Below are 19,737 nucleotides of genomic sequence, written 5' to 3' on the forward strand. Positions count from 1 at the left end.
GTTATCTTAGTCTTTACACAAATGCCATGTAAACAAGTTGCTGACTGTTCTTTCTCGGAATTGTACGGAACCTTCTGTGTGTACACCCTCAGTCCCTCTGAAATGTTGGTCTGTGTCTGAGGTATGACGTTACAGCTGAAGGGACCGTTATAAATTTGTGTAGAGACGGAACACTTCTGACAGCAGCTCGATGAAGCATGCTCTTGGGGGCCAAGTGTCCAGTCGTCGCTGCTGAGGACGAGGAGGGGCAGCCTTGCTGGATGGCTTGCTGGGCGGCGTCCCCCATCGATAACAGGATGCCACTGGTCCCCGCGATCCTTCCAGAGCCCGCTGCTCAGTTGGCACCGCTTTCTCACTCTTCCTGAAGTTGTGTTTTAGGAGCTTCGGGGACCTGACTTCTCCCCGACAGCTGCCATCACGGCTCCTTGGCAGGCAGAGGTGTCGCAGATGCCAGGAGGCCCCTGAGCGCCGACAGCACCAGGAAGGCCAGGATCGCCGGGGAGCCCAGGCTCGCCATGAGCCCCATCTCGGCCGTCTTTGCTGACGCCGGGCACACCTTGTGGTCCTTGAGAGCCACCAGGGAGGTGAGTGGAGACACAGAAAGGGGACATCAGTGGAGTGTCCATTAAGCCAACCCAACTCTTGTGTTTCTCTAGCTCATTTCTTAACTCTGTGAGGGGCCCAGGGGAGGTGCACTCAGGCTGGAGAACAGTGAGGGCAGAGGCCTCTCATGGGGAGGACGGGCCCAGGGTGCAGGAGTCGGGGTTCTGTCCTAAGCAGGGAAGGGTAGAGTGAGTCAGTCGGTGCCGTGTGAGGAATGGGTCTTGGGTGAGGGATGGGGGTGCTGTCGATGAGAGTGGTAGCCACGGGGCTGGACTGTGTGGGGGCACCTGAGCAGGTGGACAGTAGGTGGAAGCAGAGGAGGTCAGCAGAGGAGAAAGCAGGAGCCGGGGGGTGCTGATGGGTGTGTGTTGAAGTGGTCCTAGCATGTACCCCCCCCCCCACCAGAAGGTGCAGAAGGGAACACGGCTGGGGCTGCCCTCCTCCCTCTTGGCAGAGCATTTATATTTGACATGAAAAATGCCAACACCCAGCGTACACGTGGGTCAGTTAAGAGAAAATTCTGTTTGAACTGAACTGAAATACCTGAGGGCTTTAATTGAATAGAATCTAACTGAATCTACTTCAACACAGGGTGATCAATTCAGTGATTCAGCTTTTCCATATAAAAGTGGTTACTGAAACAGCTCCTGACCCCGCCTCTAAGAATGCTTTGCCAAGAGAGAGAAGTTGTTCTGTTAGAAGGCAATGAAGTGTGCTCGTCCCCCAGATGTGCCTGTGGGACGTTAGTGACAGTGGTCTCGTACCTTGCAGCCCTTGGTCTCCGTCAGGCCCATCCAGGCCCTCGCCAGCTGAGCCTTTGTCTCCTCTGTCACCCTGGTTTCCTGTTAAAAGCAAGTGACATAATCATATGCTTAGAAGCTCTGATTCAAGTTCAAAGACAGGCTGGCTGTGGTGAATGGTGATCCTCCTTCTTACAAGCAGGGTGCCTGCTTTCTAAGCTTTTTACTGAATCAAAACACATTTAGAAAGGACACGCAGTAAAGTGTCGGGCTCAACGTCACCCACTTGTGTGACTCCCAGTATCAGAGCATCACTCTCGGACTTTTAGCTTGTTCAATCTGAGCGTTTACCCTGTATTCCTATGTTCACCATGAGTTTTGACAGTTATTTAGGGTGTTTTCAAACACCCCCTGAACTGTGTTCTCTGCTCCCTCACTCCTGGCTGCTCTTGGTCTCTGTGGCACCTGGAAGGTGCGCTAAGGCCCCCTGCGAGCGCCTGCTGGCTGCCCGTGCCTTGTGTGATGCTGGCTGCAAGACCTGGGGATGTTCTGGGGAAACTGAGCCTCTTGTCCACATAGTGATTCTGCTTGAGAAAGACAGCTAGGCTGGGGGCATCTGTCCTGCCTGACGCTAAAAGCAGTGACACCAGTTTCCTGTCAATTGGTGTTTGTCATTTTTCCCATCACAGAAGGTAGCACACCTTCTGCAGAGGACTAGGAGCCCCAGGGCCAGGCAGTCAGGGCCTCCCATGGGTCCTGGGCTTCCCCGGCCTCTACGGCTCCCTGACTCATTTTGTCCTGGGGAGATGGACGCCCAGCAGTGACAGTGACATCTGCCGGAGGACCTACAGAATATGTTCTCTTTTAACTCAAACAATAACCCTCAGGCGTCCCCAGCCCTAGGCAGGCACCCCAGGGAGCACAATGACCCTGCAGCCGAATGGCTGCCTCCACTGAGTCCTGTCATGCTGTTTTTCTGAGAATCCATAAAGGTGATGAATGCTGCTTTTGAATTTTATTTTCAACAGTCTTAAAGGCACTCAGATCCCTATTTGGATAAAACCTTGTTGGTCTGTCTTTGGGGGGAACCATCCCCCCCTGCAGACAGTAAAGTCTCCAGGACAACAGGAAGCTGTCTGACAGTGGCCTTCAGCCTACCGGGAAGAGAAGGGCGTCCGCCGGCGTTTGCCCTCTAGCGCTGCAAATACTCTCGGTGTCTTTACAGTAACCAAACGACACCACTAATTACAGAAGCGATTTCATCTACTCAGGTATTTACACCGAACCTCACAGGTGAACAAAGGAACTCACAGAAGTAAGTTTCGTTTTTCTTAAGCTGTTTTTCAGAAATATAAAATTATTTGGTTAATAAGTTTGGAACGAACTAGCAGCAATGAGAGCTCTAAATCCTGAATTTGGGCTGGGAGGCTAGCTGACCTGAGACAGTCAGACTGTGGTAGCAGATGATGTATAATGAACCAAGTATTCAAGGCCTTTTTTAGAAGAGGTTAATGGCCAGCAGTTCCCACAGCCGTGTTACTGTGTGGGCACTGGGCTTCCCTCGACGGCACCACGGCAGGGGGTCAAGGTTTCCGCCTCTTTCTAAATTACCTCTCCTAGTTCTTCAGATGCATTTCTCAATATCATTAACTTTTGCCTTTTGCCACAGAAATGTTCACACATGCCAGTTTTCATTACAGGAACTGTTCTTACGTATAAATGGGGCTCCTGTTGGTTCATTCCTCTCATTCTTCTCAGCCTGTCCTCCCCCAAATGTTGTTCTAATGAAACTTGAGAAGAACATCACATTTTGGAAAATGTTGTCATACCCTTGGGTTTAATAAGGAGCTGGGCCCCAAAGCATGAAGGGCTGTACCCCAGGCATTTCTAGCAATGGCTTAACCTCTGGGGCTTTTCTAGAGGAGCCTGTGGGGAGGGGAAGGGTGGGATGGGAGGAGAAGGGAGGGGAAGGGTGGGGCCCCTGAGGCCTGTGTCAGTTCCCCCTCTGGGCCTCTTCCCCAACCTGTCCCCATAAGGGAACATCTCAACGTGGAGACTGCGTGGAGATACTGGTGGGGGGCTCCAGCGTGTGGCTGCGTGGTACAGTGGGCTGCACTCACCTCTGGGTCCAGGGTCTCCAAGCTCTCCTGTGGGACCTCGGTATCCAGGGGGCCCTCGAGCCCCGGGGTGACCAATGGAGCCTGGGGGGCCTGGGGGGCCCGGGGGGCCAGCAGGACCCGGTCGCCCGATGGAGCCTGGTGCTAGGGGCTTCCTCAGGTGTGCGGCCAGCTGCGCGATTTGCTCTTTTGGAAAACAAAGATCAGGCGTGTATTCATCAGAAGTGTGTTACGTGAAGTGTGAACATACTGCTCTTCAAAGACAGCTTGTTCATTGACTGCAAAGGGCTGTAACTGCTTTAGGTCTGTGAGAAATGGTGTCAGTATGCTGTCCCTGAGAAATGCTGAGGAGCAAATCACAGCCCTAAGAAATGCTGAGGGGAAGGAGCCCACCCAGTGCAGACCCCAGGGACACCAGCAGTGGGCTTGGCTGGAAGGTGATGGAGGGTGGGGATGAGGGTGGGGTGGAGGTGAGGCTGGGGGTGGGGGGTGGTGGTGGGGGGAGGGGGAGGCTGGGGGTTGGGGAGTGGCGGTGGGGGGTGGGGATGGAGTGAGGGGGAGGCTGGGGGTGAGGATGGGACCCTCCTGGGGGTGGGTGAGGCTGCAAGCACCGTGGACCAGGCAGGGTGGGGCAGGAGGGAGGACACTCACCGCTGACCAGCCCCCCGCACAGCTCCCTGATGTGTTGCTCACTGGCTTCTTTCCCCTGAAATTCACCCCCAAATCCATCATCATATTAGGGGGCCCACTGGCTTCTGTTTGGGGCACCCCCACGAACACTAGGAACCCTGATTGTCTGGAAAGGACTTGATCCAGATCCAGGAAGAGCCCAACATGCAGGAGCACTGGCTCCCAGGGGACACGTACCGGGACCCCAGGTTTTCCAGTGATGCCGGGCACGCCTCGCACGCCCTGGAGGCCCACGGGGCCAGGGGGGCCAGGGACGCCATCTACGCCGCTGGTGCCATTGGGGCCCTGGATGCCCTTAGGGCCCAGCTCCCCGCGACTGCCAGACTGGAGGGAAACAGAAGCAGGGAGGGGGTCATGGCCGAGCCACCTGCAGGGGCTTCTCCCTCGGAGCTGGCACTCATGGCCATCAGTGCCCCAGAGCCAGCCTGGGGCCCCAAGGGGGCCGGGGAGCCAGTGTCTGCCAGGCACTCACCTCTCCTTTGGGGCCAACAGGGCCGCTGGGACCCTGGAAAAGAGCAGAAGGGAAGTTGTGCACTTCAGTTACTCACGTGTTGTTGGCTGTGGGAACTAGCTCCCCAGGAGCCAGCTTTGCCCGTTATTAGATGGGGATGAAGAGAAAGCAAGTCGCCCATGAAGCTGCTGTCTGATTACATGACAACATCCACAGGGGTCACTCCTTCTTACTCTAGGTATGTTTATGTTCATAAATATTGTATATTCTTTTTATATTGCTGAGATTGTATTGTAGCTACTGATGTTTTTAAACTTATTTTCCCTGAAGTGAAGTTGCTCAGTCGTGTCCGACTCTTTGCAACACCAGGAACTGTAACCTATGAGGCTCCTCCATCCATGGGATTTTCCAGGCAAGAATACTGGAGTGGGTTGCCATTTCATTCTCCGGGGGATCTTCCCGACCCAGGGATGGAAGCCGGGTCTCCTGCACTGCAGCCAGGCGCTCTGCCGTCTGAGTCATCGGGAGCCACCTTATGTTCCCTAAGCAGTGTCATTAGCAGTGGTGCGCTTCTCACCCATGTTTGCTTTGTTCTCACTCTTGTTTTACAAGGTAGAGCTGAGGGTCTCTGTGGCTGAGAACCCCCCTTCTCCAGTTGTGAACCCAGGAATCTGCCTGGAGGGCTGTGGACAGGGAGTGGGCAGCAGCCGGCGGCCAGATGGCCCCGGACCCCTCCTCCACCCGGGCCGCTGTCCGGTGAGAGCCCGACGCCACCTCCGCTCCAGCCACAGCTGGTGCCCAGCACCCCAGCCGGAAAGGTTGGCTCTGGGCTGCGAGATTCTGCTGGAGACGAGGGTCCTGGACTGAGCCGTTTCCAGACTTAAAGAAAGGCTTGGTCACGGAGCCAGAGACCCTAGCCACGTGCGGCCACGATGGTCCCTGTCCCCAGACACCCTGACTGTTCCCTTTCAGTCACCTCCCGAAGTGTGACTGTCAGTTCTATCAGCCTTTTGTTCTATCAGCTGGGTGGAAGCAGCGTTTTCTGTAGCTCAGCCTCAGCTCTGGCTAATTCATACTGAAAAGTCACAGAGGGAGTGTGGAGAGGGGGTGGGGGATAGAAGACCCACCACAGGGGACAGCACAGGTCCCACCCTCTGCCTCGGGCCTCGACTCGGCCCCACCCCCACCCCACAGACCTGCAGATGCTGCCCTCCCCGCACCACAACCATGGCGAGAGGCTGCCTGTCACACTCACCAGTTCTCCTTTATCCCCAGGAAGGCCGTCAGCACCTGCGATGCCCTGAAATGACACAGCCGAGCTGCCGACACCCATTCTTGGCAGGAGCCATGCCCAAGACTCAGGCCTGGGTGCCAGGCAGACAGTGAGCAGAGCCTCAGGTGGGTTTGGACCATTTTAGGTGCTCTTGGTGCTCTGGGGAGTTGGGGGGTCAGCAGCAGAGCTGTGGGCCCCTCTCCCACCCTGGGCCCTCCAAAGAGAAGGTGCTGCTCCTGGGACCCAGACAGCCAGCGGGGAGCATGCCTACTCTGAGAGTCCCTGAGAAGCCCCCCAGGCCACAGGCAGCCTCTGTTGTACTCAGGAGCCAACTGACCCTGGTCTGGATGGGTGCTCTGAGTTGTCAGCCTGGGGGGCCAGGAGTGGGGGCAGCGACAAAGATGGAAGAAGGGAGGGAGAGAAGGAGGTGCCCTCAGCCCTGAAGAGAGTGGCAGCCCCCCAGCTGACCTGACCACTGATGTCTCACCTGGTCACCCTTGGGGCCGGCAGCTCCTCCCGGGCCCTGGTCAGAAAGGGGTGATGAGTGTTAGAGGATCACAGCGGGGCGGGGGAGGGGGCTGGTGCCCTTCCCCCACTGGGGTGCCAGGACCAGCTCAGCACACAAGGGCTCCTCCCAGACACTTGGCATCCTGGCCCCAGAGCATGCTGGGAGCTTGCCCCCAGCCTCCCCCCTGATGCCCCCAGCCCCCAAGTCTCAGGGACAATGGGGACCCCCCAGTGCTGACTACTGGGCACCAACACTGCCTTTGAGTGTGCTGTGGAACTGTGGGAGGTGGGATGAGGGGCGTGGGGGTGCAGGGATTCCTGCAGGGACATCACTTACCCGGTCGCCCACGCCACCTCGGAGGCCTTGGGGGCCCGGCAGGCCGGGGTCTCCTATGCTGCCCTTCCGGCCCTACAGACAAGGACCCAGCTCGTCAGCCCCACAAAGGAGCCCAGTGTTGGCTCTCCCCAAGCCCGACTGGCCCACCTGGGCTCCCTGGCCCCAAACCTCACCCACCTGGAAGCCACGGACGCCAGGGGCCCCGGGGGGGCCTTGCGGGCCCAGCGCCCCCTGAAAGACAGAGGGAGAGCATTAGTCCAGCTCCGCCTCCCCTTGGGGGCTGGGCAGGCACAAGGACTGGACCCCAAGCCATCTGGCCCAGTTGCTGGGGAGGGGGTATCCTGGGGGCAGCTGAGGTAGCAGAGGTCAGGCCCTGGGACCCCATGCATCAGCTGGACTTGGCACCAGGCACCAATTCCCCTGTTGCCCTGGGCACCAAGGCTGGTGGCATCATTGCTGGGTCCGTGGAGGAGCCTGAGGTGGGGCTGCTCCCTCGGCCTGGTGCTGGGTGCTGGGCCTCTGCACCCTCAGCCAGAGTCTCAAGGACAGGACAGCTAGGGCCCAGCCACCACCATGTCCCAACTTTCACAGACTCAGCCCTTGCATACCTCTAAGATGTCACCCCAGCCCACAGAGAAACGGGCCCTGAGCCCATTGCCCCCCGAGACTTCATTTCCCCAACTCACCGCTGAGCCCCTGTGTCCAGCCTCTCCACGCTCGCCGGGCATGCCAACATCTCCCTACACTCGAGAAGGGACAGAGGGTGTCAGCAAGCTCCACACACACACACACACACACACACACATGAGTAGGGGGCAAGAGCTGCAGATACTCACAGGGACACCAGGCTCTCCCGAGGGGCCGGCCTCGCCCAGCTCTCCAGGTCTGCCCTGTGGGGGAGGGGTGAACCCTGAGTGCCTGCCTGCAGGGGAGGGCCCCCTCTGCCCCCAGGACCCAGACCACGGCTGCACCTTCCCCTCTCCCTCCCCTGGAGAAACAACCACGTACCAGTTCTCCTTTCTCACCCTTGGACCCTGCTCGTCCGGGGAGACCCTGTAGGTCAGAGGTCAGCACATAAGGTCAGAGACAGAGCACCCTGAGAGTGAGGGGCTCCTGCAGCCTCCCTGGCCTTGATGCAGAGACCCCATATACACCCCTGCTCGGGGTAGATGGCCACCCGGTAGCTGCATGCACTCACCGGCAGCCCGTTGGGCCCCTTCTCTCCCGGGGCACCGTGGCGACCAGCTTCTCCCTGTGGGGTTTGTGGGACACGTGCTGGGGTCCTGCAGGCTGAATGCCCCACACACCCTCCTCCTCCCTGCACACCCCCAGGCAGGACCAACCTTCTCGCCATCAAGTCCTGGCACGCCGTCCCGGCCGTCCTTGCCTGGCATGCCCTGGGGATGGGACGGTGTGGGGCCGGGTGAGCGGTGGGCCCCCTCCAGGCCCTGCCCTTCCCCACTGCCCTGCAGTGGGTCTACCCTCCTGGGCTCAGGCAGGTGGTGACCTGTGCTGCCCTCCAACCGTGCAGGTGAGGGCAGGGAGGATACACCCAAACTCTTCACAGTACTCCAGGGAAAGTCTGCTGTGCCCACTTTACAGACCAGGAGACTGAGGCCTGGGAGCCAGGATCTGGCCTTCGATCGAGCCTAGGCCAGGATCGAGCCTAGTCCCACAGGCTAGACCAATTTTGGAACCACAGGCATAACCACGTGCTGGGAGGGCGGCAGGATGGCAGCCAGTGTCTCTCCCTCCTCTCCCCTCCTTTAGCTCTGCCTCCCACCACTGGCTGTGTCGCCCTGTCCTCTCAGGCTGGGGTGGGGGAGGAGCCAGGGGACCAGGAGGAAGTGTGGGTCCTGGCTGAATGTGGCACAGGGTTAGGAGAGCTGCACAGGTCACCCACCCTGCCCCCCCATGCGCTGGCAGCCGCGGACACTCACCGGCTCTCCACCGGGCCCAGACATGCCGGGGATGCCTTTAGGACCAGGCCTGCCCTAGGAGACACGGAGGGACCACAGTCAGGCCTCGGGGACTGCTCTCCCAGATGTGTCACTGGGTCCTGGGAGGGGGGCAGGAGGCTTGCCCACCACTTCCTAGACTCAGGATTGGCTGGGGGACAGCTGTGGGGACCAGGCCCAACCCTTAGGGGAAAAGGCCCATCAAGCAGGAGCTATCTTAGGGTCTTGGGGATGCTCTCAAGCCGGGGGAAGATGAGATGGGTTTGGAGATGGTCACTTCAGTTCATTTTGGCAGATGCCTGATTATCTCAGTGTCACTTAACCCGAGAGTCGTGTTTTCTGTTGCTCCATCTCTCAGCTGGGCAGTCCTGGCACAAGGTCAGGCCTCACAGCCCAGGGCCTCTTGATGGACGTCAGTGGTCCTCTGGCCCCTGCCCGGCCACTCCCAAGAGGAGCTTGTTAGGTGATAATAGCTTCAAGGAGCCACAGGGGAAACAAGGCCGGGGGCTCCTGGGGAAGCTACCTGGGCTGGGGGGAAGGCTTTTCTCCCCAGGCCGGGCCTGGCACTACCCAGGGGCTCCCCCTACCTCCAGGAGAGGGCAGCCACCTCAGGCCTCCCTGGACTTGCTGTCTGTGTGACTCCTCCACCCTCATGGACCAGGTTCTGCCCAGGAAGGACCCAGAGAACCCAGGTTCTCTCACTTACAAGGTCGCCCTTGGGGCCGCGGAACCCCTCTGGGCCCCTTTCTCCTCTGTCGCCCTGCAGTGACAAGGGGGGACAGGGAAACAGTTAACAAGGTGGGGGGCAGGTGACATTGCTGAGGGTCGCAGAGGCCAGAGGGACCCCGACCACACCTCCACCTCACTTCATGTCTGGAAACAGGGCGCAGATCTCCCACGAGGGCCAGGCTGACTCCTCTGGGAAACTTGACCCCGTGCCAGGTGTGCCCAGTCATTCCCCTCAGGCATGCACATAGGTACCTGCCTAGGGGTGACACATGTGTCCCCCATGTGAGCCCACGGGACAGTGAAGCCCTGGGAAGGGCTGGGGCAGCCCAGTGGGTCTGGGGAAGGCAACTGGGTGAGGAAGAGAGGAGAGAACAGAGCTGGGCCTGCAGGGACCACCCCACCCACCCCCAGACACACACATACCGCTTTCCCAGGGGCTCCTGGGATCCCGGGGGGCCCTCGGAACCCAATGGGACCCTGTGGAGGAGAAAGACCCTGAGCGTCTCATCAGAAGCCTGGGGGCGTCCCCAAAGCACCCAGGTCCATCTGGAGAGGCCCTCCCAGGAGCCCCCCAGCAACGGCCCCATCAGCACCCCGCTAGGGTCCCCAGGCCTCTTCCCTTCCCCACATTTGCCAAGCCCCCTCCCCAATGCCCCCCATCTGCCCCTCCCACCCCCTGGACCCACAAAAGCCTTCACAGGCTCCAGTTTGGGGAACCATCCAGTGAGTAGACTCTAGAGAGAGCCCTGCCATGGCCATGGGTGAGGACCCACACTCACAGGGCCCACCTGACCTCTGGAGGTGGCCCCCAATGCCTCTTCACCTCACGCTGGCCCATAGCCCCTCAAGGGCCAGGTAGGCGGGGGGGGGGGGGGCTTGTAGACTTACCCGGTCCCCGGGGGGCCCAAGTGGCCCTGGAAGTCCTCGTAGGCCCCGTGGACCCTGAAGGGAGAGAGCTGGAGCTGTAGGGCCCAGGCCAGCAGTCCCCCAGGAGTGCACACCCCCAGGAGCCATGGAGACCCTGGTCTCAGGACCCCCACCCAGTCCCGTCCTGGGGGTTGGTGGACCACTCCTCACAGCCCTGAGCTGTCCACCCCACATCCTCACCTGTCCAACCCCTCTCCCTGCTCACCTGCAACCCCACGGTGCCTGGGATACCAGGGGGTCCAGGGGGACCGGGGTCACCCTGCAAGAGAGGCGCAGAAAGTGGTGGTGGGTGGGGCCAGCCCCAGCTCTCCTCCTTGCCCTCTCCCCCTACCTACTGCCCAAGCCCTAGCAGGGGGGGCCGCTGCCCTGACCTCACAGCTGCACCTCTAAGGCCGAGGGGGCACTGGCCATCTTCCAGAGAGGTCTCGCCCTGTCCTCCCTCCCAGCAAGGACCCCAGCCCTCCCCGGACACCTCGTGGTGGGGGTCAGCCGCTCACATGGCAGTCTGGCTACTCCCACCACGCTAGAGGGGCCCTAGTCTGCGGGTAAGGACAGACACACGTCCTCCAGGGAAGTGGCTATGAGGGAGGGAGGGCAGCAGGTCTGCCCAGGCTCAGGGAACCTCTGTGTGAGGCCAGGTGGTGGGGGTCCGTGCAGAGACCCTGCCCCAAACCACCGGGCTCTGGCAGGCAGGCCCAGAATGGGGGGATGGGGGGTTCACAGAAGCCGCTCAGTCAGGGTGCCCCCACCTGCCTGCCTGGGAAGCAGCCAGCACCTCTCACTCATCCCAACCCCTCACCCCAACCCCACCCCAACGCCCGTTCCTCCCCACCCCCCTCCCGGGTTCAACCCCACGGCCGGCCTCCACCTTTTCGCCATCCTTGCCGACTTCTCCGGGCTCCCCTTTGTAGCCGGTGGGTCCCTGAAAGACAGCAGTGAGCAGACAGTCACGGCCCCACCCCCAAGCAGTCCTAAACAATTAGGCCTGCCCAGCCTGTCAGCCAGCTGGGGAAACCAAGGCCCTGGTGGGAGGAGCAGTGCTGGGCCAGGATTAGGGTGGGGGTCTGAGACCAGCTTTCCCCACGCTGTCTCTTGATGCCCCCATCCCGGCTGGTCACCAGTGTTGAGGGGACAGGGACACAGCAAGGACCCCCAGCAGGGTGGGACCCCAGCCCCCACTGCTTCCTGCAACAGCCCTGTGACCCCACCACCCCCTGACCTCTGCCCATGTGGGGGCCCGGCCACCTCCTAGGGAGTGTAGGGGTGGGCTGGGGTCTGTGTCAACCCTCAGTGGCTGCTCACCTTGAACCCTGGCATTCCTGGGGGCCCTGGGGGGCCTGGCGGGCAGATGGCCGGGCACTGTTGGGAAACAGAGTGGTCAGACCCCTCCCGGTCAAAGAGAATAGGAGCGGGAACTGAGGTCAGAACATGGAGGCCCTGAGATGGGCCATTTGGCACAGGTGAAGGGGACCTCGGCCCCTAGGGGGCCTCCTAGGGGCTGAGACAGAGCCTCATTCAGGACTGCCTCGGGGTGTAGCGAGGCACTGCAGAGCCAGGCCGCAGCCACCAGCCCCTCGAGGCCGCCTCCACACACCCAGCTCCGATGTCTCGGCCCAGCACAGGTTCAAAGTAGCTATTCAGCACAGTGGCTGCTGGCTTCACAAAGGGGCCTTCATCACACAGCTCGGCAGCCAGCCCTGCTTGGGGTCCCCATGGTGCATGGAGGTGCCAGAGGGAGGCGTGTGTGACCCTTGGGCATCCCCAGGGTCTCGGCGAGCCCAGGGCTGGTGTGGGAGCTTCCGGATCATTCCACAGCTCATCTGGTAGAGCCAGTGACATCACCCCCCAGTTGCTCCCCTAGCATCAGGGGCCCAGCCGTTCTCTTTCCAGAAGACCCCCTGAAGCCTCCCCAGGGACACCAACATCAAGCCCTCAGGACACAGGTGGGGGCGAGAAGGGCCGGCAGGGGCACCAGTGGACTAGCTGGGCCAGGCCAGGCCCTCTGTTTAATAACTTACAATGGCTTCTTTCAGGAGGCTGGGTGTTGGCCCACGAACCCCAGGCCTCCAGAGTCACTGTTCTTACATGAGAGACAAAACTCAACTACTAGACTGTAGCCTGAAAGTTTCTGTCCGCCCCATCAAGGCGGTCAAGCTTGCCCTGCGTGGCTAAAACCTGGCCTTCACACGCAAAGCCTGGCTGTGCCAAGGAGGAGCGGAATTGGTCAACATGTGATTTTGCTTAAATTAACTTCCATTTGTGCTACCGTGCATGCCAGGGAGATGCGATGGTGCAAGGCTAGACTGTGGGGGTGGGGAGAGGGCAGCATGGGGGGGGATGCTACACCCAGAACTGGTGCTGCCTGCACTGAGCCCGTTCCTAGGGAGCCCCCATCCCTGCCTTCCTGTGCTCTCCACATGGGGCCCCCTCCCACCAAGACAGGCACCCCCACAAAAGGCTTTGAAAAGGCTGCACATGCCCACCTGAAGATCAGTAGCACCTTCGGGAAGCACCCCTGGGTGACCCTGGAAGACAGAGATGCCAGCTTCGACACAGCCCTCCATGCTCTCTCCCTACAACCCACCACGCGAGACCACCAGGGCACTCAGGCCCTTCATCCCCCAGTGGCCAGTGCCAGCTGGCCCCTCTGCAGAGTGTGTGACAATGATAAAAACCGTCTGCCCTTGGGATGGGGCGGCCCCCAGGCCTGAGCCCCACTAGCCGGGGTCAACTGATGCACTGCTTCAGCCTGGCCCTAGCCCCTGTCTGGGGTGTGGCCAGGACTCTCCATGCAGACATGGGTCCTGGGGCTGACAGCCTGGAGGGCCTGAGGATGGGCACCCTGGGGACAAGGGAGTCCCACCCACCAAGCAGTCACCCATGCCTGAGACTCGCCCGAGAGCTTGAGCGCCTCTGTCCAGTACTCACAGGGGGGCCAGGAGGTCCTGGGGGGCCAGGGAGGCCTGGGAGTCCTGAGGGTCCCTGTGGGAGGGGTTATGACTTAGAAAGATCAGGAGCAGCCCCCACCAGGGGTGAGGCGACCAGCCTCCTCCAGAGATGACCCCCCCGACCCCGACCTCCCCATCCCACCCCCTGCCCAGGACAATGCACTAATGGTGCCCCCACCTGCTCGCCCCTCCCCTGCCCTCTGCATCCCGAGATCCACTCTGCCCTTGGACTTTAGCCACTGAGGCCCACAAGGAAGAGGAGAGGGAGAGGAGGGGTGCAGGGAGGAGGTGAGGAGGGAGGGAAAAGGGAGGGAAAGCCCCCCCCCCATAGTTGCCTTTGGGGAGTCCTGGCAGCCACTCACCGGAGGGCCCCGGAGGCCAATTCCACCTGGGAGGCCGCTCACCCCTGCCTCTCCCTGGGAAGGTAAGAAGTGAGAGAGGGGGGTCTGCACCCAAGGAGCTCTGAGGACCCAGAGCAGTTCAGACTCTGTCCTGTATCCCCTTCACAGGGCTGGCCAGCTCCGTTTAGGTACAGGGACTCTGTCTCCCCCCACCAAGCCCCACCCTTCACCCTGGCTTGGGACCTGGTGACCATGTTGGCTCTGAGTGTGGTGGGCATGCTTTGGGGGGGGGGGTGGGCACAAGGGTTGTAAGTACTCACAGGAGGTCCAGGGAGGCCTTTGCCCTGCAATGCCAAGAATGGGGTCAGGGCTTGCTGGGGACGGGAGGGGGTTGCCCACCACCCATCCCATCACCCTGAGCTGGTAGGGCAGTCACTGGGGATGAGAGGATACAGCCCGGATGGCACTCAGGACCCCAGAAGAAGCTGCAGAGGGGCCGCATTTGGGGAGCTTCGGGGCCCTCAAACTCCCACCAGGAGGAGACGCCAGTACTCACCCCCAGCCCAGGTGGCCCTGGGGGTCCCAGACTTCCCTGCAGGAGGAAATGAGGTGTCAGAGGGGCCGGCAGAGGCACTATGCCAGTGTATGAAAACACATTCCCCTCCCTCCCAAGTCCATCTCCCCTGAGGAGGGGTTCCTATTTCACAGAAGACTAACAGCAGGCGGTGGGGGGACCTCTGATGTCTCAGGGGTCTGGGTCTAGCCCTTTACCAACAATCCTGCAGAGGAAAAGCTAGAACCGGTCCCACCTTCCTGGGAGCACTGCTGCAGGCAGGATGGACCACCAGGTGTGACCCACGCCACACAGAGGAGCTCCATGGCTGGTTCCTCCAGGAAGCCCTCCAACCTTGGCCCACAGTAGAGAGTCCCAAAGCTCCAGCAGCCACCTGCCTGTCAGCACCCTCCTGGCCCTCCTCCTGCCTGCATCCCAACTTCAAGGTCCTTGTACTGGAGGCCCCTCCCCTCCTGGGTCCCAGGCTCCCAGCAGAAAAGCCTGGAGCTAGCCCACTTTCTCCCACCCTCCTCCATCTCCCACACCCTCCTTGGCATCACCCAAGCACCTGCCCTCCTGCAGGCAGCCTCTCTCTTCCTTGTTTCTACTAAGAAAGCTCTGTAGCCCAGTTCCCAAAGGCAGTGCTGTGTCCTGGGTCCCCCCACACCCAGCCCCCTGTCCTCTGCACTCCAGGGCTGGGAAATGGTCATTTCTTATAGTGGGGAAGGAGAGGGAATGTTGGGTTCAGCTTTGCTCTCAGCACCACGAGAGAAGTTAGTCAACCAGAAAGAGGCTTTGGTGGACACTGGTCAGACTCAGGGGACAGGCTGGGCCATGACCATGGCCCCTCAGAGAGAGGGGCAGTGGTTCACCACGAGAGGAGGAGGGCCAGCCATGCCCCGCCCATGCCAGCCCCTCAACACGGTCTGAGGGCTGGGGCAGCTCTGACCAGATGGGGTGGGGACAGGGAACGCGCCACCCTGTGTCCACCTGCCCTCCTGCCCCCTCCACCCATCAGGGGTGAGGCCCAGCCAGTCCAGTCATGGCAGCTGCCCTCAGAACCCCCACCCTGTGGACAGGCGGTGCTCAGCCAGACTGCCCTTGGCCAGGACCTCAACTCCAAGCTGAAGCCACTGGACGCGGTGCCTGCCTTACCCGTTCTCCGGGAGCGCCCTTGGGTCCAGGAGGTCCATCCTGCCCGGTCAGACCCTGGGGAGCAGATGGAAGGAGGGCTAGAGGGGTCACACAGGAAGGATGTACCCCGCCAGGGGAAAGAGCCAGCCATGGGCCCTTCTCTAAAGCCAGTCCAGAGAGGTCAGAAAGACTAGACTAGTACCTCCCCCCACTGGCCACACCCACTGTCCACCTGGTGTGCTGTGCTGGGGGGGGTGGGGGCAGCCAGTGGGAAGCCAGTAGCTGGAGCCCCTGCTGGAGTGGACAAGCCCAGGGAGCAGGAGAGTTCCCCTCTTGGACCCCCTCCAGTGCTCACAAAGCCCCCATCCTGGGGCTCCGCCTTAAGCTCCTGAGGACCCCTGATGCAGCCGCCAGGGGCTTGGAGGGGTCTGGATAATGGGCCTTTGTTCCCAGAGAAGCTGGCAGGACTTTCGCCCCTCCTGTGTGCTGGCGCTGTCGTCTGGCGGACAGGGCCAGACACTGACGGGTCTGGGACGGAGGCCAAGGGACCCCGCTGGGGGACCTCTGGAGATTCTCTTGGGCCAGACTCTCCTATTTGAGCTGGCCCAGCTGGAGATCAGCAATTAAACCTGACTCCTGGGCGCTGGGATGGAGCCCCTCCAGGCGGGAGGAGGTGGGGGCTTGCACGAGGAGAGGAGGGGAGGGGAGGGGGAAGGGAGGGGAGGAGCGGGCACACTCACATCCACTCCAGGCAGTCCAGGCAGCCCGGCCTCTCCTGGTTTCCCTGGCTTCCCTGGGGCCCCTTTCGGTCCCTGTGCGGGGAAAGGGCAGAGGCATGACAGAAGCTGAGCCAGAGAGTGGCCTTCACCAAGAAGAGAGACGTCCTCCAGTGGGGCCCAAGGAGGGCCTCTCCACTAGACCCTGGCCCAGCTGCCCACCTTCGCTGGCGCCTCCTCCAGCAGCCCCCTACCTGTCTTTGGCCACATCTGTATGATACTCACCTGGACCCTTCAACCTTCCCAGTGAGGGGCTGGGCTACCCTCTGTGAGCCTAGAGCCCTTAATTCCTGGCCTGAACAGCTCCAGGAGGGTCACTTGTGGGACCTCTGACAAGCTGGATGTGCAGGGTTGTGTTGACCCCTCCCCTGGCCCGAACAAGCTTCAAAAGCCAGACCCTGCCCTGAGAGGCACCAAGTCCCACCTATTCCCCTCCCACCGCTTTCTGCTCTGCCCCTTCTCCCAGGCCTCCCCTTTGGTGACCCAGGGCCCAGCATGATGGGAAGGGATGTCAATGACCCCTCTGTTATAGGCCCACCCCTCCCCTCCAGACTAGAAGGTGGACATCCCCACCCCCTCCCCCCACACACAGCCCACACCACAGCCAGGACACTCACCGCGGGCCCAGGCAGACCAGGAGGACCAACTTCTCCCTGCAGAGGGGACATGCCCACGTGACCAAGCGTCCCCAGGGAGCAGAGCTGGGGCAGAGGAGGCTCCAGAAGACAAGATGGAGCCCCTCATCCTGTCGTCCACACCGGTGGGCCCCTCCCTTCCAGGGGCAGGCACAGCAGTGGGTGGTGGGGAGAGGGCAGGTGGTGGGGAGAGGGGTTAGCTGGACAGACTGGGGCTTTTAAGCCCACTCTGAGGGCACAGGAACACCCCAGAAATGATGGGAGGCATCATGAAGCCCACCCCTCCACCTGCCTGAAACCTAGTCAGAGGTGGCAGCCCCCACACTCACAGAGGAAGACACCCCAGCACCCCTCCCCTCTGATGACCACCCAAAGCTTCCAGGCCAGGTATTACGTGGAAACATCCCTAGAGGGAACAATGGAGCCTGGCTCCTATCGGCTGCGGAGCCTTGGGGTGCAAGGGGCCCAGCCCCCCCAGGAGGGGAGGCTGCCTGGGTCCAGGGCCCAACAGGGCTGCACTAGGCAATGGCCCTTCGGAGGGGGTGGAAGGAGGGAGACTGGCCATCAAGAGCCGGGCAGGCCCCTGGGACTCAAGGAGCTGAGAACTGGCCAAGGGCGGCTCCACCGGGGAACAGCACTGGTGAGGAGAGGTCTGGAGGGCCCTAACTTTCATGGCCTGGCTGAGTCTCTCTGGGTCCAGGGCTCTCACCCCACCTGGATCTAGGGGCAGGCTGTGGGGTCTCATCTGCTTCCACACGACCAGGGCCACACTTAGGTTGGGGCAATTTGAAGATGACAGCCCCCCAGCCCCTTCAAGGCTGGCACCAACCTCTAGTAGCCATGGAGACCCTGCTAGGGGCATAGGCCCATGCCTGGGCCTTCACCTCCAGAAAAGAGGAGTGTGGGCCCTCCAGGGACCCAGAGACATGCCTCAGGGCCCACACTTCCACCCCAAAGAGCACTACACAGCCACCCCCACCTGTTCTGGGGAGACAACCCCTGAGGGGTCCACTCCAAGAAGGAGCAAGGATCATTTGTCCCATTTCACATCCCACAGGGGTGCTCATCACCCCCAACATCACCCCAGCTCTGGGAGGTAGACTCTCTCTCCCTCAGGCCTGGGGCTCAGGGAGTTTGGGGCCAGAGTGAGAACCCCACAGAAGCTTCCCCATCATCCCCCCTAAACTCACATCAATGCCATCCTTTCCTGGCTTCCCAGGTGGCCCTTGGGGACCGGGGGGGCCTCGAGGTCCCACTTTCTGAAATGGAGAAACATTATCAGGTGGCAGCACCCCATGCTCTCCCACTGAGGGTCCCCCTGGTTGGCCCTGGGGTTAGCCTGACAGAGCACCCCCTCCTCCCAGTCCGGAGAAGAGCTCGGACCTGTGCAGGGGCCCGCACTGCCCCTTCCCCCATTCTCCTTCAGACCCCTGGGCTGTTGCAGTGTCCCCTGCCACCTTGCTGGGCCAAGAGGGGCCACGTCTGACGCCCACGAGGAACAAAGGCCACATTGTGTGTCTCTGGTGGAGATGCAGCTCTGGCACGACACCCGCTGGGTGAGGATGGAGCAGTCCCTGAACTCAATCCCAGGGTGTCCCCGTGTCTGTGGGGGCTCACCCGGGCAAGGGCGAGCCTGTGCCCAGGTGGTGCGGAAACTTTGCAGTGACAAGACTGTGCCCGCCATCCCCAAGTGCCCCGGAATTCCTGGCTCCCTCGCTGATTCAGGGAGACTGGCTACAGGGGGCAAGTGGGGAGCTTATTCCCTGGCTGCGCTTGCTCAACAGGTGACCACAGAGCCATGGACCCCCACCCTAGCTGCATTCAAAGGCGAGCCCCATGCGCCCCGGGTCCCATGCTCACCTGTGCCTCAGTCAAGGTTACGGTGGCAGCCAGCAGCTGCCCCAGCAGCAGCAGGGCCAGGGTGGGGGCTCCGGCCATGGCTGCAGTTGCACTCTGAGCGGAGCTGGCGGAGGAGGCAGGGGCCTCGAGCTGGGCTCGGCGGGCGGGGCTGGTGGTGGGCCGGCCAGACGACAGTTCCCGCCCCGCCGGCCCTCGCACAAGCCCCCCATTCAGCCAGCCCACCTGGGTGGGCGGGGGCTTCTGCATCGCCCCACTCCCTGCCGAGCCAGCCAGGGAAAAAAACCCAGTGGCATTTTTGGGGCCAGCCTCTGAGTTAAAATTATCCTGGGACTGGTGAGTTACACACACACACCTTTCAGCAAAAAATAAAGAGGCTCTTTTCTTACTTGGTCCTGGACCAGGGTGTGGAGGCAGAGCCCCACTCTGAAGGCTCCTTTGAAGAAGGGGCAGTCCTGGTCCTGTCAAGGGGCTGACCGAGTCACATTCTCCTCCCTGGGGTCCTGAGAGGGACCCCGCTGCCCAATGCCCATGAAGTCCTTCAGAGAGAGTGAACACATCTGTGCCAGGGACCAGACAGGGCCCACCAAGGATGCCAGTCCCTGCCGTGAGCAGACGCCCAGGGCCATGCCTGCCAGGCTGGAACCCCCCCTCACCGGAGCCCTCACCCCAAACTTTAACTGTACTGAGTGGTCCATGTACCTGAACCAGCACTGGCAAAGGCCGGACTCTCACCCGGCACTGCCACCCCAAGAGGAAAGTGGGGGCCCCACAGAGAAAGGCGGTGCCCCCGTGACCCCAGGCTGGAGAGAAACAGTGGACAGGGGCTGGCTGCTCCTTTCTCACAAGCTGGGCGAGCTGTGCTTCACCTGGAAACGCATGGGGACAGCAGGGTGAGGGGCAGCACCTGAGGCCAGGGGCACTCAATGTCCCCCAGGGGGACACTCAAACGTCCAGGTCACCTAAGATTGCTCAGAATCCGCAGCTCCCCCCTGCTTGGTGTCAGAATCTTTAGAATTCCCTGGGAAATAAGGCTTCAGAATTTCTGCAGGAGGCAACTCAGAGCTTCTGAGTGGATGGAGGAGGTGCGTGGAGGTAGACCACACAGTTAAGAACCTCCCTTCCCTTCCCCATTGGGTTCAGCTGTGAACCGCTCATCAG

The 19,737-nt window shown here is 61.1% G+C and overlaps 1 protein-coding gene across 1 annotated transcript; it reads right to left on the minus strand.

Annotated features, from left to right (window-relative positions):
- Positions 1-373: 373 nt before the first annotated feature.
- On the minus strand, positions 374-18,657 carry COL9A3 (collagen type IX alpha 3 chain). The gene is made up of 32 exons (XM_055544508.1): positions 18,580-18,657; positions 17,910-17,978; positions 16,702-16,737; positions 16,049-16,120; positions 15,330-15,383; positions 14,178-14,213; positions 13,942-13,965; positions 13,643-13,696; positions 13,261-13,314; positions 12,816-12,857; positions 11,635-11,691; positions 11,201-11,254; positions 10,538-10,591; positions 10,294-10,347; positions 9,829-9,882; positions 9,383-9,436; positions 8,659-8,712; positions 8,062-8,115; positions 7,917-7,970; positions 7,727-7,771; positions 7,555-7,608; positions 7,405-7,458; positions 6,896-6,949; positions 6,719-6,790; positions 6,362-6,397; positions 5,857-5,901; positions 4,623-4,655; positions 4,328-4,474; positions 4,112-4,166; positions 3,464-3,646; positions 1,368-1,445; positions 374-565 (listed from the first exon to the last, which is right to left on the minus strand). The coding sequence occupies exons 1-32, from the start codon at positions 18,655-18,657 to the stop codon at positions 375-377; spliced, it is 2,055 nt and encodes a 684-aa protein (XP_055400483.1). The 3' UTR covers position 374.
- Positions 18,658-19,737: the final 1,080 nt, after the last annotated feature.

This window comes from Bubalus kerabau, chromosome 13 (assembly GCF_029407905.1).
Source record: "Bubalus kerabau isolate K-KA32 ecotype Philippines breed swamp buffalo chromosome 13, PCC_UOA_SB_1v2, whole genome shotgun sequence".
Lineage (NCBI taxonomy): Eukaryota > Metazoa > Chordata > Mammalia > Artiodactyla > Bovidae > Bubalus > Bubalus kerabau.

Bases quoted from the DNA above. Each gene is read 5' to 3' on its own strand.
- COL9A3 (XM_055544508.1), bottom strand. From the start codon at position 18,657: ATGGCCGGAGCCCCCACCCTGGCCCTGCTGCTGCTGGGGCAGCTGCTG. The intron at 15,384-16,048 runs GTGAGTGTGCCC...TCTGCTCCCCAG, and splicing joins CTGGACTGCCTGGAGTGGAT to GGTCTGACCGGGCAGGATGG. The intron at 4,656-5,856 runs GTGAGTGTGACA...GCTCTTTTCCAG, and splicing joins CTGGGGATAAAGGAGAACTG to GGTCCCAGCGGCCCTGTTGG.